The sequence below is a fragment of the Callithrix jacchus genome, chromosome 6 (genome assembly GCF_049354715.1).
Source record: "Callithrix jacchus isolate 240 chromosome 6, calJac240_pri, whole genome shotgun sequence".
Lineage (NCBI taxonomy): Eukaryota > Metazoa > Chordata > Mammalia > Primates > Cebidae > Callithrix > Callithrix jacchus.
The window spans coordinates 118,467,742-118,495,177 of NC_133507.1; the positions used below are offsets into that span (position 1 = coordinate 118,467,742).

Sequence of the window (27,436 nt, forward strand, 5' to 3'; positions counted from 1 at the left end):
TATGCCTGCCTTGGCCTCCTAGACTGTTGGGATCACAGGCATGAGTGCCACCACATCCGGCAATGTTTTTTTAGAACTTTGAGTTGGTCAGTATTTTGGAAAATTCAGCTTCTCTACATTAAAGTTAGGATTTGCCTTTTTTTTTTTAATGGCGGTGGGTTATATTATCTATGCTTTTCAACTTGATACTAGTCAGGGTTGGAAAACAGCTACCTGCTCACTTGATCAGTATAGTTGAGGTAGGAAATAGGAAGACTTCAGTGTAGTTTCTAACCTGATATTGGCATCTAGTATCGGACATGATGTCCTATCAAGTTTCTGTAACAACGTGAAAAAGGCATAATGCTGGGTGCAGTAGCTCATACCTGTAATCCCAGCACTTTGGGAGGCTGAGGTGGGCGGATCATAAGGTCAGGAGTTTGGGACCAGCCTGGCTAACATGGTGAAACCCCATCTACTAAAGATACAAAAAAATTAACCAGGCATGGTGGCAGATGCCTGTAGTCCCAGCTACTCAGGACGCTGAGGCAGGAGAATTGCTTGAACCTGGGAGGTGGAGGTTGCAGTGAGCCAAGATCCTGTCATTGCACTCCAGCCTGGGCAACAGAGCGAGACTCATCTCAAAAAGAAAAAGGCAAGACAGTCCTTGAGGGGTGATCGTCCTTGGAAGCCAGAAGCAATGACAAAAGCAGTGAGCGCACCAGGGGTCAGCCAGCTCAGCTGTGGTAAATTTTTCCCTTGGCTCAGCTGTAAACCATAGTTTGACCCCAATTAACTTCTCAGATACATTGCATCTTTTAAGCATCTTTTTGTTTTTTGTTTTTTTTTTTTGAGAGGGAGTTTCGCTCTTGTTACCCAGGCTGGAGTGCAATGGCGCGATCTCAGCTCACCGCAACCTCCGCCTCCTGGGTTCAGGCAATTCTCCTGCCTCAGCCTCCTGAGTAGCTGGGATTACAGGCACACGCCACCATGCCCAGCTAATTTTTGGTATTTTTAGTAGAGACGAGGTTTCACCATGTTGACCAGGATGGTCTCGATCTCTTGACCTCATGATCCACCCGCCTCAGCCTCCCAAAGTGCTGGGATTACAGGCGTGAGCCACCGGGCCCGGCCTTTAAGCATCTTTTTGTATGCATCGAAAAGGATGGTGCTGAGAAGCTCTCCGTGGTTACCTGAGCCTCAGTGACCATCTTCACCTGAAGCTGCTCAGCATCCAGTGGCCATGTAAGGTCACTTAGCAGTAGTGGAGGTGTTCTGGCATCCTCCTAGTGTGCTTTTTTTAATGTCTTTTTTATTTGTTTATTTTAGGAAAATTTAATTCCTAGGTGAACATTTATTTTTTTTTGATACAGAATCTCCCTCCATCACCCAGGATGGAGTGCAATGGCGCGATCTCGGCTCACTGCAATCTCCACCTCCTGGGTTCAAGCTATTCCCCTGTCTCAGCCTCCTGAGTACTTGGGACTACAGGTGCGTGCCACCATGCCTGGCTAATTTTTTTGTCTTTTTAGTAGAGACGGGGTTTCACTGTGTTAGCCAGGATGGTCTCGATTTCCTGACCTCGTGATCCACCCGCCTTGGCCTCCCAAAGGTTTGGGATTACAGGTGTGAGCCACCATGGCTGGCCCATTTCATTTTTAAAAACTTGACACTACTGACAGTCTGGGGTCTGGCTGTCCGTAAGGTGCAGCGAGACCGGCTGGGAAGATGCCAGTGGCAGTGATGGCGGAAAGTGCCTTCAGTTTCAAAAAGCTGCTGGATCAGTGCAAGAACCAGGAGCTCAAGGCTCCTGGAGGAATTGCTACACCCCCAGTGTATGGCCAGCTTCTAGCTTTATATTTGCTTCATAATGACATGAATAATGCAAGATACCTTTGGAGAAGAATACCACCTGCTATAAAATCTATATTAGAACAAGAATGGTTCTGCCCAGAAAGCCAGTTGCAGAGGCCCTTGATGTTTCCTTTAACAAGTTTATTCCCTTATCAGAGCCTGCTCCAGTTCCCCCAATACTCAATGAACAGCAGTTAGCTAGACTGACGGATTATGTGGCTTTCCTTGAAAATTGAATTATCACCGGGCATGGTGGCTCACGCCTGTAATCATAGCACTTTGGGAGGCTGAGGTGGGTGGATCACCTGAGGTCAGGAGTTCAAAACCAGCCTGGCCATCATGGTGAAACCCCATCTTTGGAAAAAAAAAAAAAATTGAATTATCACTTGTGACTTCAAGATTCATCTTCAGAATCCTGTATACTGACAAATAGGGAAATGTAAAGTTTGTATTTTCAATTTATTGGGTGGATTAAGCACCTCAGCATTCCTTACTGAGTATGTGATAAAATACGTATATAATATAAAATATACTATATACATTTTGTCCTTAAACATTATGCAGAACAGTTGCTGAAACAGTTCTCAATTTGTAATATTTAATAATCTGGATGGAACCTGTCAGTATTACAGTTAGTTTGTTTTCTAGTGACTCATAAAATAAGATTTCCTGTTTAATGTAAAAAACAAAACAAAACTTGACACTACTACATAATTTGGTAAAAAAAATCCAAGGCAAATAATTGTCAGGTGTGGTGGCTTACACCTGTAATCCCATCATTTTGGGAGGAGGCCAAGGCGGGTGGATCACTTGAGGTCAGGAGTTTGAGATCAGCTTGGCCAACAAGGCGAAATCCAGTCTCTACCAAACATCCAAAAAAAAAAAAAGCCTGGTGTAGTCGTGGCGTGCATCTGTAGTGTTAACTACTCAGAAGGCTGAGGCAGGAGAATTGCTTGAACCTAGGAGGCAGAGGTTGCAGTGAGCCAAGACTGTGGCACTGGGTGACAGAGTGAGACTCCGTCTTGAAGAAGAAAAATTTATATATATAGGAGATACAATATATACATATATATAACAGCTAACATTGGCTGAATGCCTTCTCTCCAGGGTGGGCACTGTGATAGAGTAGCTAATAGGAGCATTTTCTAGGTGTTGGCTACTGTTGAAGGTGCTTTTCATGTGTTAATTGGTTTAATCTTTCATTTTTTTCTCTCTCTTTTTTTTTTTGTTTAATCTTTCAACAACCTTATGAGATAACTACTGTTTTCATCTTGCAGATGAGAAAGCTAAGGCATAGAGGGGTCAAGTAATAACCAAGGTGGCTTAGTGCTAAGTGGCAAAGCCAGGATTCAGACACAGTTTACCTCCAGATGTTGCTATTTAAAACTTGATCCTGGGCTGGGTGCGGTGGCTTGCGCCTGTAATCCCAGCACTTTGGGAGGCCGAGGCGGGTGGATCACGAGGTCAAGAGATCGAGACCATTCTGGCCAACATAGTGAAACCCCGTCTCTACTAAAAATACAAAAAAATTAGTTGGGCATGGTGGCGCGTGCCTACTATAATCCCAGCTACTCAGGAGGCTGAGGCAGGAGAATTGCCTGAACCCTGGAGGTGGAGGTTGCAGTGAGCCGAGATCGCGCCATTGCACTCCAGCCTGGGTAACAAGAGCGAAACTCCGTCTCAAAAAAAAAAACAAAAAAAACTTGATCCTTTATAGCCTTGGCTACTTTGTTAATTCTAAGCACTTAATACACATTATTTCAATTAATCCTAGTGATACCCATTGTGGTATGGGTAATGGGTATTACCAAATGGTGTATGGCACTTAGGTGCCTAGTACACCATGTGTTGAATTTAACAAATAAAACAGTCACAGCAGAGGATAAATAGATTGATGTAGTTGTAGTAGCTAGGGAGAAGTGTTACGATTAAAATCCAATAATGCTACACTCGGATTTGGTAGGGTGCAGTGGCTTGTGCTCATAATCCTAGCACTTTCGGAGGCCGAGGTAGGCAGAGCTCCTGAGTACAGGAGTTTGAGACAGCCTGGGCAACATGGTGAAACCCTGTCTCTACAAAAAATACAAAAAGCTAGTCGAGGGGCTGGGGAGGTTAAGGCTCTGGTGAGCTGAGATTGTGCTACCACACTGCAATCTGGGTGACAGAAGGAGACTTTGTATTTAAAAAAAAAATCCTACACTAGAATTGATTACCAACCCTTAAACTCAACTATCAGATATCAGCTGTCTTAGTAGTCCAACTTATTTTCTAGGTTTAGTTCTCTATAGTCTGATCATGTCTTTTAAAGGTTGTGTCCCATATTTATTTTGAAAGTAATTAAAATCCAAAGTTTTAAATGGCATGGAATAATGATCTCAAATTTTGATCATCTCATCTGTAAAGTAGGTACTTTCACTATATGTATATTTATGTTTATGCACGTGTTACTGCCTTTGGTATATTACAGCTTACATTTTGCCAAACTTAGATACTGGAATTTTGCCTAAAAGTTCTTTCTTATATTATCTAAGTTGATTATCATACTCTGCTTACGCACAGCTAGATAATATGCTTTGCACGTCATGACCTTGGGAACTCAGATTTTTCTGTATTACCGATGAGAACCTTGACTCCAGAGATGAAGAAATCTTTCCAAGGCCATGTGGCTAATAACTTGTAGAGTTAGGAATCCGTTCAAAGGCTATGGCTTTCCCATTACTCTCCAATAATGCTATTTTCCTAAGACCCAAACAAATTAGTTTTGATATCTAAGGTAATAGGTCCGAAAGCTTGATTCATCCTCGGAATTGCCTAGTAAACTTAAAATTTCAGGGCCTCATCCAAACCTACTAAATCAGAAGAATAAGAGAATTTTTTAACACAGAAGCAGCCTTACTGTGATACTTGCCTAGCAGAATTGCTAAAGAAATATATTTTTTTCTTTTTTCTTGAGACAGGGCCTTATTCTGTCTATCCAACTGAAGTGCAGAGGTATGATTATAGCTCACTGCAGCCTCCAACTCCTGGGCTCAAGCAATCCTCTCATTTCAGCCTCCAGAGTAGCTGGAAGTACAGGCCTGTGTCACTATGTGTGGATAATTATTTTTATTTTTTAGACAGGGTCTTCCTCTAATGCTCAGGCTAAAGTGCAGTGGTGCTATCATAGCTCACTGCAGCATTGACCTCCCAGGCTCAATTGATCCTCCCACCTCAGCCTCCCAAGTAACTGGGACTACACATGCATCTCACCATACCTTGCTATTTTTTTTTTTTTGAGATGGTGTCTTACTCTGTTGCCCAGGCTGGAGTGCAGTGGCACAATCTTGGCTCACTGCAACCTCTGCCTCCTAGTTCAAGTGATTCTCCTGCCTCAGCTTCCTGAGTAGCTGGGATTATAGGCGTCTGCCACTGCGCCTAGGTGATTTTTGTATTTTTAGTAGAGATGGGGGTTTCACCATGTTGGCCAGGCTGGTCTCGAACTCCTGACCTCAGGTGATCCACCTGTCTCAGCCTCCCAGCTTGCAGCGATTACAGGCATGAGCCACTACACTCAGCCAATTTTTGTATTTTTTTGTAGAGATCAGATTTCACTAAATTGCCCAGACTGGTCTCAAACTCCTGGGCTCAAGGGATTCTCCCACCTTGGCCCCCCAAAGTGCTGGAATTACAGGTGCATAATTTATTTTTTGGTGAATGGTGTATGTAATACACCATTACAGACACCTATTTTTTTAGATATGGGTTTCACTATGCTGTCCAGGCTGGTCGTGCTCTCCTGAGCTCAAGCAATCTTCCTGCCTCAGCCTCCAGAGAAGCTGGGACTACTTTATTTTTTTAATTAATGCGTAGCTTGTTGTCAAAACTTTACTTACTGGATTATCCATTCTTCTCTTTGTACACCACCCCCTATGGAGAACAGCTCGACTGTTGAGATCCCCACCCAGGCGGCGCTGGAGGCATTAAGAAGCAGACACCCAGATAGAACAGCAAAGTAGGAGTATCTGGGGGCCAATAGCCTTCTGAGCTGAGAACCTCAGGGGCTGACAACATTCTGGGCTGAGGGCCTTGAGCAGATTCTGACCCACATATTTATTCTCTCTGAACAGATGATTATTATTAACAAACAGGTATTCTGTGTTTTCTCACAGAACCAAGATAAACTAGGTAGGCAGCTGGTGCCTGCTTACCACTGATGAAAGACAAACTAGAAGTATTCTCTGCAAGGAAACCACGGGGGCAGGGTCACGTATCCCATGCTTAAAGAATTGTTTTAACTGGTGTATGATACACATATACTGTCTTGCTACTTTAGAATGCCCCAAGTAGTTTTCCACCTGGGGAGCGGGGGCAGCTAGGTTTTCCTTGCCATTGTTCTTCTTAGCAAACAATATATTTTATCATACACTCAGCATTTCTCAACAACCCCCCACCTCGCTTCTCTCTGTGCCCAGAAATCAGATACGTTACCGTTACCTTTATCATACATGACATTTCTAAATATGCCTATTCCTGGGTTTAATAATTTGTTCCATTGACCTCCCTATTTTTTTTTTTTTTTTTTTTTTTTTTTTTGAGATGGAGTTTTGCTCTTGTTACCCAGGCTGCAGCGCAATGGTGCGATCTCGGCTCACGGCAACCTCCGCCTCCTGGGTTCAGGCAATTCTCCTGCCTCAGCCTCCTGAGTAGCTGGAATTACAGGCACGCGCAACCACGCCCAGCTAATTTTTTGTATTTTTAGTAGAGACGCCCTGTTGACCAGGATGGTCTCCATCTCTTGACCTCGTGATCCACCCGCCTCGGCCTCCCAAAGTGCTGGGATTACAGGCTTGAGCCACCACGCCCGGCAAAATATCTTTTATTTATTTTATTTATTTATTTTTTGAGACGGGGTTTCACTCTTGTTACCCAGGCTGGAGTGCAATGGCGTGATCTCGGCTCACCACAACCTCCACCTCCTGGATTCAGGCAATTCTCCTACCTCAGCCTCCGGAGTAGCTGGGATTCAGGCACGCGCCACCATGCCCAGCTAATTTTTTGTATTTTTAGTAGAGACGTGGTTTCACCATGTTGACCAGGATGGTCTCGATCTCTTGACCTCATGATCCACCCGCCTCCGCCTCCCAAAGTGCTGGGATTACAGGTGTGAGCCACCGTGTCCTGACCTCCCTATTCTATCACATTGCTTTCAATGTAAATAGCTTTATATTTAAGTTCGATATCTGATAAGGCAAGTCCTCTCCCTATACCTGCTCACCTGGCTGAGAGTATGTTTTTTGTTCCTATATGAGCTGCCAGCTTGTTCTTCAGTGTGATTCCAAGTAATGCTTCCTCAAGCAAGTTAATTTCTGTTTTCACTGCACCCACACAAAAATGGAGTTTTGAACTTTTGATTTACTTGTGTGAAGAGCATTTAAATATATTTTCTTTTCTTTTTTAGTTGAGAAGGAGTTTTGCTCTTGTTACCCAGGCTGGAGTGCAATGGCACGATCTCAGCTCACTGCAATCTCGGCCTCCCAGGTTCCAGCAATTCTCCTGCCTCAGCCTCCCAAGTAGCTGGGATTACAGGCCTGTGCCACCACATTCAGCTAATTTTTTTGTATTTTTAGTAAAGAAGAGGTTTCACCATATTGGTGAGGCTGGTCTTGAACTCCTGACCTCAAGTGATCCACCTGCTTTGGCCTCCCAAAGTGCTGGGATTACAGGCATGAGCCACTGCACCCAGCTTAAATATATTTTCCTTTACCCTTAAGCAACCTCTATGAGAGAGCCCAATCAAACCTGGGCTCTTGTCCTGCATTGCTTACATACTAGTTCTGTTACATTTGACAAATTACCTAACCCCTCTTAGCTTATGAATGAACTGCAAAACAAGGGCATTAGATTTGCCTCTTTTTTTTTTGAGTCTGGCTCTGTCACTCAGACTGGAGTACAGTGGCATGATACTGGCTCACTACAACCTCTGCCTTCTGGGTTCAAGCAATTCTCCTGCCTCAGCCTCCCGAGTAGCTGGGTCTACAGGCTCACGCCACCATGCCCAACTAATTTTTGTATTTTTAGTAGAGGCAGGGTTTTCACCATGTTGGCCAGGATGGTCTCAATCTTTTGACCTTGTGATCCGCCCACCGTGGCCTCCCAAAGTGCTGGGATTACAGGAGTAAGCCAGCATGCTCGGCCTAGAATTGCCTCTTAATGTTTTGAGTCAAGCCTTTTATCTTTTTGTTAAACTTTTATTCATTTAAAAATAAACAATATATTCATGTAGTTAAAAATTTTAAATGATATACATTGAAAAGAATGCTCTCTATCCTTGTCCCCCAAGCCACCCAGTTTCATCCCTGGAAGTAACTAGTAAAACTCTTTTTTTTTTTTTTGAGACAGTCTTGCTCTGTTGCCCAGGCTGGAGTCAGTGGCATGATCTCGGCTCACTCCAACCTCTGCCTCCCAGGTTCAAGCGATTCTTCTGCCTCAGCCTCCTGAGTAGCTGGGACTATAGGCATGTGCCACCATGCCTGGCTAATTTTTGTATTTTTAGTAGAGACTGGGTTTCACAATATTGGCCAGGCTGGTCTGGAACCCTTGACCTTGTGATCTGCCAGCCTTGGCCTCCCAAAGCATTGGTATTACAGGCATGAGCCATAGCACTCAGCCATAACTCTTTATGTTCTTCCTTTCAGGGGTGTTGTTCGTATAAACACTCACATGTAAATGTGTGTGTATATCTATATATGTATCATGTATATGAAATATATATTCATTTTTTTAATAACATTCCATGCATACCATTTGACACCTTGCTTTTTTACATTAACAATTGGTCTCTGGGATTAATCTATATATAAAGACACTTTACAACTGTATAATATTTAATTACATGGATAAGCCATAATTTATTTCAGGATGTCCCCCATGCCAATGATAGATATTTAAGTTATTCTAATCTTTTTCTATTAGAAACACTTCTGCAATGAATAAATGTATGCATAACTAAATATGTACATGTGAACCAGCATATCTATAAGATAAATTCCCAGATATAGAACTGCTACGTCAAAAGATCTGTGAATATTAATCATACATGTACACATATACAGACATGGATCTCCAAGTTGTCCTTCATAGAAGGTCCATCTTTTTTTTTTTTGAGACAGAGTTTTGCTGCTATTGCCCAGGCTGGGGAGCCGTGGCACAGTCTTGGCTCACTGCAACCTCCATCTCCTGGGTTCATGCAATTCTCCTGTCTCAACTTCTCGAGTAGCTGGGATTACAGGTGCCTGCCATCATGCCTGGCTAATTTTTGTATTTTTGGTAGAGATGAGGTTTCACCATGTTGGCCAGGCTGGTCTTGAACTCCTGACCTCAGATGATCCACCTGCCTCCAAAGTGCTGGGATTACAGGTGTGAGCCAACACACCCAGCCAAAAGGTCCATCAATTAACAGTTCTAATAGCAGTGTATAAAACTGCTTTTTTCTTCTTACTCTTTGTAGTACAGGATGTTATAAAGTTCTTATTTTGGTAATCTGATAATTTTACTTTTTATTATTATGAATGAGGGTAAGCTACAAAAAAAGAATTTTTTTCTTTTTTTTTTGGAGACAGGGTCTTGTCTGTCACCCAGGCTGGAGTGCAATGGCATCATCACGGCTCACTGTAGCCTTGACATCCTGGGCTCAGGTGATCTTCTCACCTCAGCCTACTAAGTAGCCAGGACTACAGATGCATTCTAGCACACTTGACTAATTTTTGTAAAGATGGGGTTTTGTCATGTTGCTCAGGCTGGTCTTGAACTCCAGAGCTTAAGTGATCTGCCCACCTCAGCCTCTCAAACTGCTGAGATTACAGGCATGAGTCACCTTGCTTAGCCTTTTTAACTGATTATTCTTTTTCACTTAATATCTTCTGCCTATTTTTTTGACTGAGTGCTTGTTTGATTTTTATGACTTTTATTTATTAGAGAAAGTATTTTTTGGTGTGTTTTTTTTCCCCCTTTAGTTTGTCATTTGGGTTTTGATTTTGTTTATGCTTTGCACTTGTAGAAAGTTATTTTGGTGTATTTGAATTAATAGATGGTTTTCTTTATGGCTTCTGGGTATGATGTTACACTCTGAAAAGTCTTCTCTAAAACTTAAAAGTTTCTTCTTTAGATATTCTCTAGTGGTTTCTTTAGATATTTTTTATAGTTTGGGTTTTTCTTTTCCTTACTTTTTTTTTTTTTTTTTTGAGATGGAGTTTCACTCTTGTTGCACAGGTTGGAGTGCAATGGCACGGCTCACCGCAACCTCTGCCTCCCAGGTTCAAGTGATTCTCCTTGCCTCAGCCTCCCGAGTAGCCGTGATTACAGGCACGTGCCACCACGCCCAGCTAATTTTGTAACTTTAGTAGAGACAGGGTTTCTCTATGTTGTTCAGGCTGGTCTCGAACTCCCAACCTCAGGTGATCAGCCCACCTCAGCCTCCCAAAGTGCTGGGATCAGGTGATCAGCCCACTTCGGCCTTCCAAAGTGTGAGCCACTGCACCAGCCTAGTTTGGGTTTTTCTTAAAAAAAAAAAAGAAAAAATTGGCCAGGCGTGGTGGCTCACGCCTGTAATCCCAGCACTTTGGGACACTGTGGTGGTGGATCACTTGAGGTAAGGAGTTCGAGACCAGCCTGGCTAACATAGTGAAACCCCATCTTAAAACAAAATAAAACAAACAAAAAAAATTGATTTTGGCTCAATCTGTAGATTTTCCTGTTAAAAAATATAAGAAATAGATAAAATTCCCCTACCTTGTTATAGATTAAGCCTAATTCTTTAAGACACTTAACATTTAGCTTGCAAAATGCTCTTTCAGTCTAATTTAGCCTGAAGACATGACTTGGAAAAACATCAATGGTTATTTACTTTTTTTTTTGAGATGGAGTTTCACTGTTGTTACCCAGACTGGAGTGCAATGGCACAAATCTCGGCTCACCACAACCTCTGCCTCCTGGGTTCAAGCAACTCTCCTGCCTCAGCCTCCCGAGTAGCTGGGACTATAGGCGTGCACCACCATGCCCAGCTAATTTTTGTATTTTTAGTAGAGACGGGGTTTCATCTTGTTGACCAGGATGGTCTTGATCTCTTGACCTCGTGATCCACCCGCCTCAGCTGGTTATTTACTTATCTATTTTGAATGTCAGTTCAAAAAGTCTAATTTATTATAGTATTTTTAAGTCACTCGCTTTTTCAATATGTGCCAGGTACTGTTCTAGGAACTGGATATACAGGGATGAATAAGAAACCATTAGAAAAATTAAATGTGAAGCCCATAGTAAATAACTAAATTAATAGCATGATTTTAGATACAGATTAGTGTTATCAAAAAAATAAAGACAGACTGGGCACAGTGGCTCACACCTGTAATCCCAGCACTTTGGGAGGCTAAAGTTAGGATCACTTGAGCCTAGGAGGTCAAGGCTGTAGTGAGTGGTGATCATGCCACTACACTCCAGCCTGGGCAAGAGCAAAACACCCTGTCTCGAGGGGTAAGAGAAAGGGTGAAGCCCGGTGTTTCACACTTGTAATCCCAGCATTTTGAGAGACCAAGGCAGGAAGATCTCTTGAGGCTGGGCATTTAAGACTAGCCTCGGCAATAAAGTGTCTTACCTCTTCCTCCTGGGTCCTAGTTCAAGTGATTCTCCTGCCTCAGCCTCCTGAGTAGCTGGGATTATAGTTAATTTTTGTATTTTAGTAGAGACAGGGGTTTCACCATGTTGGCCAGGCTGGTCTTGAACTTCTGACCTCGTGATCCACCTGTCTTGGCCTCCGAAAGTGCTGGGGTTATAGGCATGAGCCACCACACCTGGCCTAGGCTGGCTTCCTTTAAGCCAAAATGGCTGCTGCAGGCCCATACTGGGTGATGTCCATTGGCAGAAAAAAAAGAGCATCTCTTTTGGTATCTTCTCAAGAGCAAGTAAATCTTTCTCCTAAGTGCTTTATCACATAGTTTCACATTTCTTTTCTTTGCTTTATTTTACTTTATTATTATTATTTTTGAGACAGGATCTCATTCTGTCACGCAGGCTGGAGTGTCATGGTGCAATCATGGCTCACTGCAGCCTTGAACTCCCAGGCTCAAGCAGTCCTCCCATCTCAGCCTCCTGAGTAGCTGGGGCTACAAGTGTGTGCCACCATTCCCAGCTAATTTTTGTATTTTTTGTAGAGATGAGTGTGTGTGGGAGGGAATCATACTATGTTGCCTAGGCTGATCTTGAACTCCTGGTCTCAAGCAATCTTCTCACCTCAGCCTCCCAAAGTGCTGGAATTACAGGTGTGAGCCACAGAGCCTGGCCCTTTCACATTTAGGCCAATAGGAATTTATCCCTGAGCTAGACATGGGTTTTTATCTTTCCCTGGTCATAGAGTGAGAGATGAACACTGAGCAAGATCAGTCTGTTTGCAAAGAGCAGGTGATAGGGGCTGCTTCAATATTTAAGGCATTCACATTTATTTTCTTTGCTTTATTATTTTATTGTTATTCCCCTGCACTGTAGTAGTCTTCGTAAGATGCTTTCCCATTAATTTCAAGGCTCTTTGAGGAAAGCTTGTCTTATATATCTTCATGTTTTTCAGCACTTAGCCCCAGTGCCTTGTACATAATATGCATTAACTTTTACTTGGATTTAAAGATTCCCCAAAATGAATTTCATATTGGATTTTTTGTTAATGTGCCAATGATTTGAAGCTCATGGATAATTTGAAAGTATTTGATACTTTGGCTTTATAAAATATTTTCTTCTACAACTTCGAGATGTCCATATTTAATTTTATGCTTGCTTTCATACTTTATGGGGCAGAGGGAAAGAACTGCTATGTACAATCTTCATTACACATGAAGAAACATTTATTTGATAGCTTGTTCAATTGTCTTACAGTTAACAGGCAAGATAATCTGCATTTTCTGAATCCCAGTCTAGTTATTCCTGTTGATGCATATTGCCTTTAAACAGATCACTCCTCCTTTACCTGAAATATTCAAGTATTTCATGTAATTGCTATTACTGATCATGCTTTTTGTTCTTCTTTTCTCTCTGGAAAAATTAACCTAGTTATAAAATTAGTCTTGTTTGGAGGTACATAATCTACAGGCTGACAGAGGAATGAAAATGTGAAGGTTATGAGCTAGAAACATTCTATCCCTAAAGCACAAGGTCCTTCCTGTGAACAAGGCCAGGATTGACATCAGAATGCAACTTTATTGAACTTTTCAAAAACAATGAATGAGCATTTTGTTCTGGAATGTAATGCCTACTCATTCACTTTTTTTGTTTGTTTCAGATGGGCTGAAACAGTTTAACAAATCTGGAATTAATAGAAGATGAAGATGATCCCATAACTATAGGTGACTATTTACAATTAAGGGAAATACCACACAAACTGGGAAATGTAAACTTAATCCGTGCAGTAAGTGAGGTGGATTACCTATAGACCAAGAGGCTTCCCTGGAACTCTATCTCACAGACCCAACCCATCTCTCTAAGGGAGGCAACACTTGGGTGTCACTTGTCCTAAGCTCTCATTGTATTTAATACAGGTTGAGCATCCATAATCTGCAAAGTCCAGAAATGCTCCCAAATCTGAAACTTTTTGAGCATCCACATGATGCCACAAGTGGAAAATTCCATACCTGACCTTCTATGACAGGTTGCAGTCAAAATTTTGTTTCATGCACAAAATTTAAAGTTTTGCAAGCACCCGCCACCACACCTAATTTTTGTATTTTTAGTAGTGATGGGGTTTCACCATATTGGCCAAGCTGGTCTCGAATTCCTGACCTCAAGTGATCTGCCCACCTCCGCCTCCCAAAGTGCTGGGATTACAGGTGTGAGCCACTGCTCTTGGCCTATTTAAAATAGTGTATAAAATTAACTTCAGGCTATATGTGTAAGTTTTATAGAAAACTAATGCATTTCACATTTAAACATAGGTTCCATCCCCAAGATATCTCATTATGTATACACAAATATTCTAAAATCCAAAATAATCAGAAATCTGAAACTGTTTTGTTCCCAAGCATTTCAGATAAGGGGTACTTAACCCATTTAAACATTTGTGATTTGCACATCTCTGTTGCTAGAGTCTAGGCAATTTGCAGTGAAGGACTGGGACTCATCATACTTGTACCTTAGTGCTTACCGTACAGTGGGGCTGAATGATTATCTATTGAACGAATAAATCTTTTCATATCTAGAGACTGGTGTTGAGAGGGCAAAATTAAATGCCTATTCTTGAAGAGTTACCAGTCTGTACATCTTCTAGAGAGAACCAACTTTCTGCTGTTAAACCTTTCAGAGTCTAGTTCTAAGTCACTGACAATTACTCAGCTAGTGACCCACTCAACCTCTCCTCTACTCTCAACTTCCATTTCTGGAGGCTGTTACGTGGCCCTTCTCTCAGCATTCTCAGTACACCTTCTATCTAGGGATATTTGATGTTTCCTTCTTTTGAAAATCATGCTACTGTATGAGGTTTTTACTTTTTGAATTATCTTCCCATCTGATATTCCAAGGCCTCCCTCATCCCAGATCAAGGTTTCTAAGCAGGAAAAAAGTTTGCGAAAAATGCTGTGGTTTCTTAGGAGAACACTTAAAATTTGCAACAAAGGAAATCTTACATCCTGTAAGATGTAAAATCCTCACCATCTATCAAGGACTACTAATTTCCTCCTCCTGCTTCTGAGTTGAAAAACACAAGCTAAATCTGTCTGCCTAACGCACAAAACCAGATGTCCACTCTTCATCTCACAGAATTAACATCTGCGTCTTTTATCTACGTAAACAAACTTGTCATTGAAAAAGTCCTTGGCTTTGAAGTCGCCAGATGACGGAAGTTAACACTAACACTCAAACCCCCAGTCTGATTTTTAGAGTGGGTCGATTTCACGCAAGTTCAGTGGAATTTCCCCAGACCGCTGGCCTGTTTCTACTCTGCTTCCCTAGGCGGCTTCTGGGACAGAATTGTACTTCTCTAGGTATTTGCTTGCACATGGGTTTACTGAAACGGTCGCCACTGCACGACGTCCGTTCTTTCCGTGTAACTATCCAGAGCCCAACACCAACCAACGTGCAACGCATCCGTGCACACTGGCGCAGCCATCACGACCTTTCAAACCGCCCGGCGGACCTCCCAAAGACACTCAAGGCCCCCGCCTTCCGGTCCCTCTGTCGCCGCCCGACGCCGTCCGGCTGTTCCTCGCTCGCCTTCGCCCTCCGCCAATCCGGCTTTCCCCCAGAGGGCTCCCGGTTCTCCAGTCGTGCGCGGCTCAGGCTGCGGCTGTTCCGTCGGCTGCCGCTCCTCCTACCAGACGCAGAGCGCCGCTCTGCCCCGCCCCCCGCGCCGGCAGCCGTCCTTACATCCGGGTACCGACTCCAGCCGCCCAGACGCTGGCACTATGGTCATGGCGGAGGGGACTGCAGTTCTGAGGCGGAACAGGCCGGGCACCAAGGCGCAGGTACCATATCCGCACCTTTCCTAACGGGCAACTAGGTGTCGAGCAGTGCTGCGCCCGGAAGCTGGCCGCGACTGCGGGGAGGTTGGGCCGGGGCGGCAGGCGAGCGGGCTTGGGCACTGTTGCCCGGCCTGCTCTTCCGGAGCTACAGCCCCTCAGTTTGGCTGAGGCGGTGACGGCTGCCTTGAGGCCTGCGGAGCTCCGACCCGGGGGTAGGCGTGACGGGCGGGTGGGGGCTGTGGGTGGTGTCTGCTTGCGGAGGCCCGGGGCTGCGAGCCTGTCTGTCAGCAGCAACGGCTTCTTCTCGCCTTGTGCCTTAGCCCCAGGTGACTAGCATTGGAGGGGCGCGACCAGCCCGGTGGAGCCCTCGGGGTTTCCTGAAGGTCGGGGCCGCGAGGTGGGAGGGGATGTGAACACAGCCTACCTGGACCCGACATCCAGTTCTTACCTGGCCTGAGAAGTACCAGCCCGGCTCCTGCCATCTAGCTTGTCTAGCCGGATCCGGGTGACGATAATTACTTTATTCTCCTTGTTTCCCACCTCTCCCTGCCGCTTTCCCGGGAGCTGTTCTCTGGTCCAGCAAGTTTTCATCACCAGGTTGTGACTTGTAAGATGTCGTTCCTTGCTAATATGCGTGAAGCATAGTCAGGGAATGCACTGATTAATTTTGTGAGTTTTTTTTTTGGTAGATCATTATATGTGGTAAATTGGTGCTTGATTAGGCATTGTTTCTTAGGGTTTGGAAAAGATAGGATGCCTCACAAGAATAATACAATCGCATGCAGAATTGAACTGATTAATACTTTGCTAGCCAAAATGGCCTGCTATGGACTAGATGCTCTAAAATTGGAAGAGATGTGTTTAAAATGTTAAAAAGTGATGCAACTGAAAATTGAAACAAAACAACTGTGGAGCTATGATTGTATATCTGAGAATAGATTTTAATTTCTCATACAGAATTACGGAAAGGACACCTTTCAAAGGGGGCATACAGGTATGATTACTTCCCCAGATTCATGTTACAGATAAGGAACTGAAGTCCAAGAGAATTAACTGGATTTGTCCACGGATACATAGTGTCCTGATTCTTAATTCACTGGTGACCTTTTTCTCTTTAACAAGCTGCTTTTAGTGCTGAATTTTAGAGAGAAATTTAAAGTCTTATTTTGGAGTCACATTACTCCTACTGGCAGTTTTGTTTTCAAACTACTAGAAATTTATCCTTTACATATACTTGCTTTTTACCATTTCCACACTTCCAAATGCTCTTTTCTCAGATACCATTACATCTTATTCTGTGGAAACATTGTTTCTGATTACATTTTTATATTCAGAAGTAGACTTTTGTGTTCACATTCTGAGAGTCATCTCATTTATTCATAAGTTCTTAATTTTGAAAGGTTAGAAAAGAAAATATTTAATATTGTAACATATGCTTACTATGTTGCTGTGGGTCACACAGAAGAAAGCTTCTTGTCTTTTTTTTCCACATTGTCATGGATCAACATTGTTAGATAAAATATAACAGAAAAATGAAGATTAAAAAATAAAAAGACTGCTTACAGAGCAGTTTGTCCTATCTTGTTTATACCATGAATTAATTTCCTTCAGTGAAATGGGTCTGTTCTAAAATGATATATTTAGAACTATATCTCCTTCCTTATTGGGTAAAAAAAAAATTTTTAAAAATAACTATGATAGAGGGCTGGGTGCAGTGGCTCATGCCTGTAATCCCAGCACTTTGGGAGGCCAAGGCAGGCAGATCACTTGAGGTCAGGAGTTCAAGACCAGCCTGGTCAACATGGTGAAACCCCGTCTATACTAAAAATACAAAAAATTACCTGAATCCCAGCACTTTGGGAGGCCGAGGCGGGCGGATCATGAGGTCAGGAGGTTGAGACCATCCTGGCTAACATGGTGAAACTCCGTCTCTACTTAAAAAAAAAAAAAAGCCGGGTGTGGTGTTACATGCCTGTAGTCCCAGCTACTCGTGAGGTTGAGGCAGGAGAATTGCTTGACGCTGGGAGGTGGAAGTTACAGTGAGCCGAGATCATGCCACTACACTTCAGCCTGGGCGACAGAGCAAGACTTTGTCTCCAAAACAAAATAAACCCCCAAAAACTAGCTGGGTGTGGTGGCGGGCCCTTGTAATCCCAGATACTCAGGAGGCTGAGGCAGGAGAATCGCTTGAATCCAAGAGGCGGAGGTTGCCGTAAGCCAAGATCACGCCATTGTACTCCAGGCTGGGCAGCAAGAGCAAAACTTCACCTCAAAAACAAATAATCGGGCTGGGCGCGGTGGCTCACGCCTATAATCCTAGCACTTTGGGAGGCTGAGGCGGGTGGATCATGAGGTCAACAGATCAAGACCATCCTGGTCAACAAGGTGGGCATGGTGGTGCGTGCCCTGTCTTTACTAAAAATACAAAAATTAGCTGGGCATGGTGGTGCATGCCTGTAGTCCCAGCTACTCGGGAGGCTGAGGCAGGAGAATCGCTTGAACCCAGGAGGCGGAGGTTGCGGTAAGGTGAGATTGTGCCATTGCACTCCAGTCTGGGTAACAACAGCGAGACTCCGTCTCAAAAAAAAAAAACAAACAACAACAACAACAAAAAACAAATAAGCAAGAAAACTATGATAGAGTAGGTGGATTATCTTCCTACTTAAAAAAAAAAGTGGGTTAGACTGGAATATGGGCGCATACTTGGATTGGTTTTCTTTTCTTTTTTTTTTTTGAGATAGAGTTTTGCTCTAGTGGCCCAAGCTGGAGTACAATGGTGTGATCTCTGCTCACTGTACCCTCTGCCTCCTGGGGTCAAGCGATTGCCTCAGCTTCCCGAGTGGCTGAGATTACAGGTGTGTGCCACCATGCCTGGCTAATTTTTTTTTTTTTTTTTTGGTGTTTTTAGTTGAAACAGGGTTTCACCATGTTAGCCAGGCTGGGCCCAAACTCCTCATCTCAAGTGATCTCCCTGCCTCACCCTCCCAAAGTGCTGGGATTACAGGCACGAGCCACCACGTCTGGCTTTCATAGTTGGTTTTCAATAAATATTAGTTGACTGAATTAGATGAGAATCTTTATTAAGCTGAATTTTTGGTGTCTCTCATAGGCATCTTATCAGTTATGATAAGACAAAACATTTTATTCTCAACATCTTTTCTGTGTATAGTTATCCTTGGTGTCTTCTGGAATTGGGTCCAGGATAACCCCCTACCACCACCGCAAATCAAAATCTGAGGATGCCTAAGTCTCTTATGTAAGATGGCATAGTGTTTGCATGTAACCTATGCACATTCTGTTGTGTAGTTTAAATCAACTCTAGATTACTTATAATACCTAATACAATGCAAGTGTTCTGTAAATGGTCATTATATTGTAGTGTTTAGGGAATAATAACCAAAAAAAGGCCTGTACATGTTTGGTACATATGCAAGTATCTCAGACCTAACCTAGGTACATAGTACATGTCAGCAACAATGTAACATTTTCTGGAATTTTTTTCTCCCCTGAAATGAATGTTTTCAATTCCTGATTGGTTGAATCTGCAGATGAAACCTGCAGATATGGAAAGCCAACTTCGTAACTACATGCGTTTTCTAATATTTTTAAAAACTATTCTGTAAACTTTCTTCCTTTTTTAAAAAGGAAAGAATAGACAAAGAGTATTGGTAGAAACTTTTAGTGTAGATCATATAGGAAAAATTATAAAACTGCTCTTTAATATTTAGATAATGTCTAAGAAAAGGGATCCTGGAACTATTTCCAGAAGATTGTTTTACTTCTTGATATTTTCCCTTAATAAAATTAAGTTTATTTTCATCCAGATGTGGCAGCTATTGAAAAAAAGATGAAATGTTTAACACACTTAAAAAGATATACTCATTACCTACCGTCAGAACAAGGACATTGCTAATATATTTAAATCCTTATGGAAGACATTCTTCTGTCTTCTACTCTATCATTCCTTTTATTTTCTCTATACATTTACTGTCTGTGCATTATGTCTATAAGTATGCTTTGCATTTAAACTATTATTCATTTTATATACACTGTGTTTTCTTCCAGTTTGCTTTTTTTACTCAAGGTTTTAAAGTCTTACCTTTGTTGATTGCTTTTACAGGTTTATATGCAGGTTTATAGATTATTGGCTTACTCATTCCCCCTCCCCACCAAATTTTACCTCAGAGACATTTGAACACCAGCAATGTGTCAGGCATTGTGCTACTACTGAGGATACATAGGTAAACTTAGTGAAAAATCAGTCAAATGGAAAGGTTCTTATGTAGGGGAATGTCTGTTAACTGTATTATATGCACGGAGATTCAGAACTAGGGCAAGATGCTCTATAAAAATATCCCCTTTAGGCCGGCATGATGACTCATGCTTGTAATTCCAGAACGTTGGGAGGCTGAGGCTGGAGGATTGATTGCCACCAGGAGTTTAAGACCAACCTGGTCAAGAAAGCGAGACCTCGCTCTTAAAAAAAAAAAAAAAAAAGAAGGCCGGGCACGGTGGCTCACGCCTGTAATCCCAGCACTTTGGTGGGAGGCCGAGGCAGGTGAATCACAAGGTCAAGAGATCGAGACCTCCTGGTCAACATGGTGAAACCCCGTCTCTACTAAAAATACAAAAAAAATTAGCTGGGCATGGTGGTGCGTGCCTGTAATCCCAGCTACTTAGGAGGCTGAGGCAGGAGAATTGCCTGAACCCAGGAGGCAGAGGTTGCAGTGAGCCGAGATCGTGCCATTGCACTCCAGCCTAGGTAACAAGAGCGAAACTCCATCTCAAAAAAAAAAAGAAATAAAAATATTCCCCTTAATAGAAGGCTGCTTTATTTGGATGTTTACTTTTTAAAATTTTTGTAGGTATATAGTAGGTGTATATATTTATAGGTTTCATGAGATATTTTGATACAGGCATGTGATGTGTAATAATCACATCAGGGTAAATGGGGTATCCATCATCATAAGCATTTGTGTTTTTTGTTGCAAAAAATCCAATTAGATTATTTTAGTTATTTAAAAATGTACAATTAAACTATTTTTTACTATAATCATTCTGTTGTGCTAGCAAATACTAGGTCTTGGTCTTATTTATTTTTTTGTACCCATGAGTGATTACTTTTTTTTTTTTTTTTTTTTTTGAGATGGCGTCTCGCTCTGTTGCCCAAGGTGGCATGCAGTTGCGTGATCTTGGCTCACCACAGCTTCCATCTCCCGGGTTCAAGTGATTCTCCTGCCTCAGCCTCCTGAGTAGCTGGGATTACAGGCGCCTGCCACCATGCCTGGCTAATTTTTGTATTTTTAGTGGAGATGGGGTTTCATCTTGTTGGCCATGCTGGTCTTGAACTCCTGACCTCAAGTGATCCTTCCACCCGGCCTCCCAAAGTGCTGGGATTACAGGTGTGAGCCATCATGCCCACCATGCCTGGCCTGATGATTACTTTTTTAATGGTGTTCATATTTTGGTTTAGAAATTTAAAGCTCTATTTAGAATGAGAAGAATAATTTTTAATTTCTTTTTAAAATAATACTTATGGGCTGGGTACGGTGGCTCATGCCATAATTCCAGCACTTTGGGAGGCTGAGGCGGGCGGATCACAAGGTCAAGAGATCGAAACCATCTTGGCTAACATGGTGAAACCCTGTCTCTACTAAAAATCCAAAAAGTATCTGGGTGTGATGGCATGTGCCTGTAGTCCCAGCCGCTTGGGAGGTTGAGGCAGAGAATTGCTTGAACCTGGGAGGCCGAGGTTGCAGTGAGCCAAGATGGCACCACTGCACTCCAGCCTGGCGACAGAGTGAGACTTTGTCTAAAAAACTTACGGAGCAGTAAATTGGCAACTAAGGCTACCTATTCTCTTTTGGTAAAAATCTGATTGACTTTTTGTTGTCTGGAGATTTTTTTTTCATTGCAACTTTTTGAGAGATATTTAACCATCATAAATAAAAAAGTTATAGACTTATCTCCTCAATTAAGTAATACATTAAAGGTTTATGGGAGCTATATTTGAGGACTTTGTGATTGGAAAAAATATAGTTTGTAGTTCAATTAAATAAAATCTTGATACTCATTTAAAAACATTAAGCAGAGCCAGATGCAGTGGGTCAAGACTATAATCCCAAGAATTAGGGTGGCTAAGGTCAGAGGCTGAGGTGGGATGATTGCTTACACCCAGGAGTTTGAGGCTGTAGTGAGCTATGATTGTGCCACTGCACAGCAGCCTGTGCTACAGAGTGAGATCCTGTCTCTAAAAAAGAAAAGTTGAATAAAATGTATTTCCTTATTTCACTGATAATTACATCGCAAAACCTTTTTCTTCCCCTCTAGTATGAGCTTTAGATCTTTATTAAGAATTGAAGTTAATCATAATAGTATTTTGTATGTGCTTTAACCATGAATTTATTTTTATAGGATTTCTATAATTGGCCTGATGAATCCTTTGATGAAATGGACAGTACACTAGCTGTTCAACAGGTAATAAAAATAGCTTCTTTTACAATTCCAATATCCTAAGCGTTTTACCTCTTTAACATAGTTAAGTATTTTTATATCTTTGAGCATAGACTAGATTCCACTGAATTAATGGAATGTGTATTTAAAAGTTTAATCAACCCTCATGTTGTTTTAATATGGCATATTAAACTGGGCACTGTGGCTGCCAGCACTTTAGGAAGCTGAGGTGGGAGGTCAGTCACTTGCGACCAGGAGTTCAAGACCAGCCGGAGCAACAGAGCAAGACCCTGTTTCTACAAAAAGATAAATTAGCCAGGCAGATTGGCACACAGCTGTAGTCCGAGAAGCTAGGGAGTTTGAGGCAGGAGGATCACTTGATCCCAATTCAAGGGTCTAATGAGCTATGATTGTGCCACTGTACTTCAACCTGAGTGACAGAGTGAGATCTTGTCTCTTAAAAAAATAAAAAGAAGCCAGGTGCAGTGGCTCATACCTGTAATCCCAGCATGGTGGTTTATGCCTATAATCCCAGAACTTTGGGAGGCCGAGGCAAGTGGATTGTGAGGTCAAGAGATTGAGACCATACTGGCCAACGTGGTGAAACACCATCTCTACTAAAAATACAAAAAAATTAACTGGATGTGGTGATGTGCGTCTGTAGTCCCACCTACTCATGAGGCTGAGGCAGGAGAATCACTTGAACCTGGGAGGTGGAATTTGCAGTGAGCCGAGATCACATCACTGCACTCCAGCCTGGGCAATGGTGAGACTCTGTCGCAAAAAAACAAAACAAAACAAAAAACAGTCTTGGTGGCTCATGCCTGTAATCCCAACACTTTGGGAGGCTGAGGAGGGAGGGTGGATTACGAGGTCAGGAGTTTGAGACCAGCCTGACCAACATGGTGAAACCCTGTCTCCACTAAAAATACAAAAATTAGCCAGGTGTGGTGGTGTGCACCTGTAATCTCAGCTACTCAGGTGGCTGAGGCAGGAGAATTGCTTGAATCCAGGAGGGGGAGGTTGCAGTGAGCCAAGATCATGCCATTGCATTCCAGCCTGAGCGACAGAGCAACACTCTGTCTCCAAAAAAAAAAAAAGTCCTCTAATGAGATGAAAAAAAAAGGCATATTAAACCTAAATACATTTTAATATCTTGTTATGTACCAAATTATGGTATCAAATTAGATATCACAGTGAATTTATTATTATTGTTTTCAATTTTTTAAGTTTATTTGATGACCAGCGATTAGTTCTTATCCACATTGACTGTAGATTTTTGAAAGTGGTAACAGGTACATAGGTAACCAAAGTATAGAGCTTATTTGGTGAATCTTCATCCTTATTACGTTTTCTGGACAACCGCACACGGATTCGGTATGGGACATTCCTTATTCCTTTGGCCCAGACAGCTTGGTTGAGCCTGGTATCAATGCACACGTCTGGATTCCCATCTCCTTCATAGCAAATTTCCGAATCTCTTTGAGTGCCCAAGGGGCACACTTCTTGAAGCCCACTCCATGGATGCGCTTGTGAATGTTGATGGTGTATTCTCAGGTTACCACCTCGTTGATGGCAGAATGGCCTTTTTTCTTCTCGCCACTCTTTGAGGGAGCCATTCTGTCGGGTCTGAGGTGGTTATTATTTTTGAGATGGAGTCTCGCTCTGTTGCCCAGGCTGGAGTGTGGTGACACCATCTCAGCTCACTGCAACCTCCACCTCCCCAGTTTAAGTGATTCTCTTGCCTCAGCCTCTTAGGATTACAGGTGTGCACCACTATGCCCAGATAATTTTTTTGTATTTTTAGTAGAGATGGGGTTTTATAAGAATGCTTTCCTTTGGGTTTTTGCCCTTGTCAAGTAGCTTTCTAAGGCCATGATTCTTTTTTTTTTTGAGACGGAGTTTCGCTCTTGTTACCCAGGCTGGAGTGCAATGGCGTGATCTCGGCTCACCGCAACCTCCACCTCCTGGGTTCAGGCAATTCTCCTGCCTCAGCCTCCCAAGTAGCTGGGATTACAGGCACATGCCACCGTGCCCAGCTAATTTTTTGTACTTTTAGTAGAGACGGGGTTTCACTAAGTTGACCAGGATGGTCTCGATCTCTTGACCTTGTGATCCACCCACCTTGGCCTCCCAAGTGCTGGGATTACAAGGCCATGATTCTTAAAGATGTGGTCTTCTGTAACATGTTTGATTTGAAAAGCCCTTAGGAAATTCTTATACATTCTTTTTAAGAGTCATGTCGTATATTGTGTTAGTTCTTTTAAAAGTTTCTTTCATAATGAATAAAATCTAGTGTTTGAGAAAAATAGTTTTCGTTAATTATTAAAGATTTCATTAAGGGGCCAATAAAAATTATATAAATTGGAGTGTACTAGTATATAGGATTAGGCATTGGTTAATTTTTTTTTTTTTTTTTTTTTCTATTTTTGGTAGAGACAGGGTTTCACTGTGTTGCCTACCTCGAACTCCTGGGCTCAAGGAGTTTACTCACCATGGCCTCCCAAAGTGCTGGGATTGCAAATGTGAGTCACTGCACCAATTTTTTTTTTTTTGAGACGAGGTTGCCCAGTGCCCAGGCTGGAGTGCAGGGGCCTGATTATGGCACACTGTAGCCTCAACTTCTCGGGCTCAGGTGATTCTCCCACTTCAGCCTCCCAAATAGCCACATCTGGCTAATTTTTTGTGGAGAGAGGGTTTCACTATGTTGCCCTGGCTAAAGGTAACATTTTTAAAGGGAAAATATACCATAAATAGAGGCCGTTTGGCCTCATTTTGATAGCCAGATAATAAAAGTAGATAGGTATTTGGAGTTATTATGTTATTTGAAGATCTTAGAAAACAAGAGAGACATATAGTTGAATTGCTTGAGCATTAAAAACCACCCATCTGGGTGTGGTGGCTCACACTTATAATCTCAGTACTTTGGGAGGCCATGGAGGGAGGATCACTTGAGGTTGGGAGTTTGAAACCAGCCTGGACAATACAGTGAGACCCTGCCTCTGCAAAAAATAAAAACGTTCAGCTAGGTGATGTGCACCTGTTGTCCTAGCTACTTAGGAGGCTGAGGTGGGAGGATAGCTTGAGCCCAGGAGTTAGGGTTTACAATGAGTTATGATTGTGCCACTGCACTCCAGCCTGGTGACAGAGTGAGAACCTGTCTCAAAAAAAAAAAAAAGTGTTGTTCAATCAGCAGATATTTATTGGGTTCTCACTATATAGCTAGCAATGAGGTAGGCCTTATGGAAGATAAAGGAATATAAACTTAGATCTAGTTCTATGCCTAGAAATTGGGTAAATTTTGAGGAAAAATGTACAGATGGGTCTCTCTTTAAAAACAGGGGGAAGTGTCCTGTTACTTTGTTGAATTTGTTCATTCTCACAGGTTTGTGTGTGAAATCTTTAGGTTTTCTACATATGAGACCATGTCATTTGCAAACAGATAATTTCTTCTCCAGTCTAGATCTGTTTTCTTTTTCTTGCCTAACTGCTCTGGCTAGAACTTCTAGTACTACTTTGAATAAAAGTGGTGAAAGAGGGCATCTTTGTTGTCTTCCTGATCTTAGAAGAGAGCTTTCAATTTTTCACTGTTGAGTATGTTGTTCACTATGGATTTTTCACATATGGTCTTTATTGAAGTCTTTACCTTTATTTGTAGTTTGTTCAGTGCTTTTTAGATCATAAAATGGTGTTAAATTTTGTCAAATGCTTCTTCTGCAGCTGTTGAGATGATCAGGGGTTTCTTTTTCATTCATTCTGTTTTTTTTTTAAGATGGGGTTTTGCTTTTTTTGCCCAGGCTGGAGTGCACTGGCTCAATCTCCACTCACTGCAGCCTCCAACTCATGGGTTCAAGTAATTCTCCTCACTCAGCCTCCTGAGTAGCTGGGATTACAGGTGTGTGCTGTGACACCCAGCTAATTTTGTATTTTTAGAAAAGACAGGGTTTCACCACGTTGGCCAGGCTGGTCTCGAACTCCTGACCTTGTGATCTGCCTCAGCCTCCCAAAGTGCTGGGATTACAGATGTGAGCCACCATGCTTGGCCCATTTATTCTGTCTATGTAATACATTGATTGATTGGTTCTTTTTGGATATTGAGCCATCTTTGTATTCCTTGTATGCCAGGAATAAATTTCATTTGGTCATAATGTATACTCTTTTTTATAATCTTTTTATTGTACTACTGAATTTGATTTGCCTGTATTTTACTGAGAATTTTGCCTCTGTGTTCATGAGGAATATTGGTTTGTAGTTTTCTTATAGTGTCTTTGTTTGGCTTTAGTGTCAGGGCAATGATGGCATCATTGAATGAGTTAGAAAGTATTCTCTCCTTTTTAATTTTTTGGAAGAGTTTGAGAAGGTGGTGTTAGTTTTTCTTTTTTTTATTTTAAACAAAATTCACATTTTATTTAGATTGAAATAAACTATACAAAATTGATTTTCTTTACCAAAAATAACAGCAATATTTTCCATATTTTTCTGGATAAACCACAACACTTATTTTTGTAAGTTTTCGAGGTTTTGCTTATAAATCAAGATGAGGCAGTATATGAGTCATGGAAAAAGACAGAAAAAAAAAAAAAGACAAATCAGTTGTCAGTATCCATGGCCTCTGATTCTGTCTTAACCATGAAACAGAAGTGTTCAAATATATACCTGCTAAAAAGCTTAGGAAGATGTGGGCTCCACAAAGGAATGTAAACAGCAACAACCAGATGTGGAACAACAGCAGGCTCCTCCATTCAAACTTTAACTGTCGTTAAGTTCATTTGAGAAAGACAGAATCTACACTGAAGTCCTTTTTTGGTGAGCTCAAAAGCTTTCCTCTGGTAATTTCTTCTAACTGTCCAGTACAGATTTTTAACATACTTAAAACTCCCATCAGTCAAAGGTCACCTGTGGGCTTCACTGTAACATTTTATAAAATGTATTTCTTCCTCCCAAAAAACAATGGTTAGATGCCATGAAGTAGGTGGCAATGCCTTAACTGTATGTGTGTTGTCAGGCCCGAGGGCCTCTTCCATCCTTGTCAAGCGGAGTGCTAACCTTCTCTCCTTTCATACAACGGGGGTGTTAGTTTTTCTTTAAATGTTTGGTGCACTTTACCAGTGAAGCCATTACACCCAGGATTTTTCTTTGGTTGTTCAACATTGAGAATATAATTCCCAATGAATTGTACACTTAAAAATGTGTAAAATGCCTGTTGTTTATTGAATGGTCTTAGCAGTGTTGTCGAAATCATTTGGCTGTGTATGTGAGACTTTATTTCTGGCTTCTTTATTTAATTCTGTTTGTTTATATGCCTATCTTTCTGCCAGTACAGTTTTGATTACTGTAGCTTTGTAGTAAGTTTTGAACTCTAGAAGTTTGAATCCTTCAACTTCGTTTCTTATTTTATTTTTCTTAATAGAAACAAGAGTCTTGCTATGTTGTCTATGTTGGTCTTGGTCTTAAACTCCTGAGCTCAGGTGATCCTCTTGCCTTGGCTGGGATTATGAGCATGGTGGCTCATGCCCTGACCAAATTTATTCTTTTTGTTTGTTTGTTTGAGACAGAGTCTCGCTCTGTCACCCAGGCTGGGGTGCAGTGGTGCAATCTAAGCTCACTGCAACCTCCACCTCCCAGGTTCGAACAATTCTCCTGCCTCAGCCTCTCAAGTAACTGGGACTGCAGGTGCCCACCAC

The 27,436-nt window shown here is 42.1% G+C and overlaps 1 protein-coding gene, 1 non-coding gene and 1 pseudogene across 17 annotated transcripts in view; 1 reads left to right on the plus strand and 2 right to left on the minus strand.

Annotated features, from left to right (window-relative positions):
• Window positions 1-14,669: 14,669 nt before the first annotated feature.
• The window catches only part of MOB4 (MOB family member 4, phocein), a 37,453-nt gene continuing 24,686 nt past the window's right edge, over window positions 14,670-27,436 (plus strand). Inside the window, exons 1-5 of one of the 16 annotated variants that reach the window (XR_013519024.1) lie at window positions 14,670-15,302; window positions 15,880-15,906; window positions 16,257-16,293; window positions 18,469-18,555; window positions 21,714-21,728. Coding sequence is in view for 11 of the 16 variants with exons in the window: in XM_078328074.1 (XP_078184200.1) it covers window positions 14,672-15,302; window positions 15,880-15,906; window positions 18,469-18,536 (726 nt within the window). In the remaining 5 variants the exon portion in view is untranslated. Of the gene's footprint in view, window positions 15,303-15,619; window positions 15,907-16,256; window positions 16,294-18,468; window positions 18,557-21,713; window positions 21,777-27,436 lie in introns of those variants that run through there. The other 15 variants (XM_078328075.1, XR_013519023.1, XM_078328074.1 and 12 more) reach the window with 15 other exon arrangements.
• Window positions 22,944-23,371, minus strand: LOC144576770 (large ribosomal subunit protein eL31 pseudogene; annotated as a pseudogene).
• LOC118155152 (U6atac minor spliceosomal RNA) lies at window positions 26,695-26,820 on the minus strand. Its single transcript, XR_004745373.1, has one exon. It is a non-coding gene; the product is annotated as a U6atac minor spliceosomal RNA (small nuclear RNA).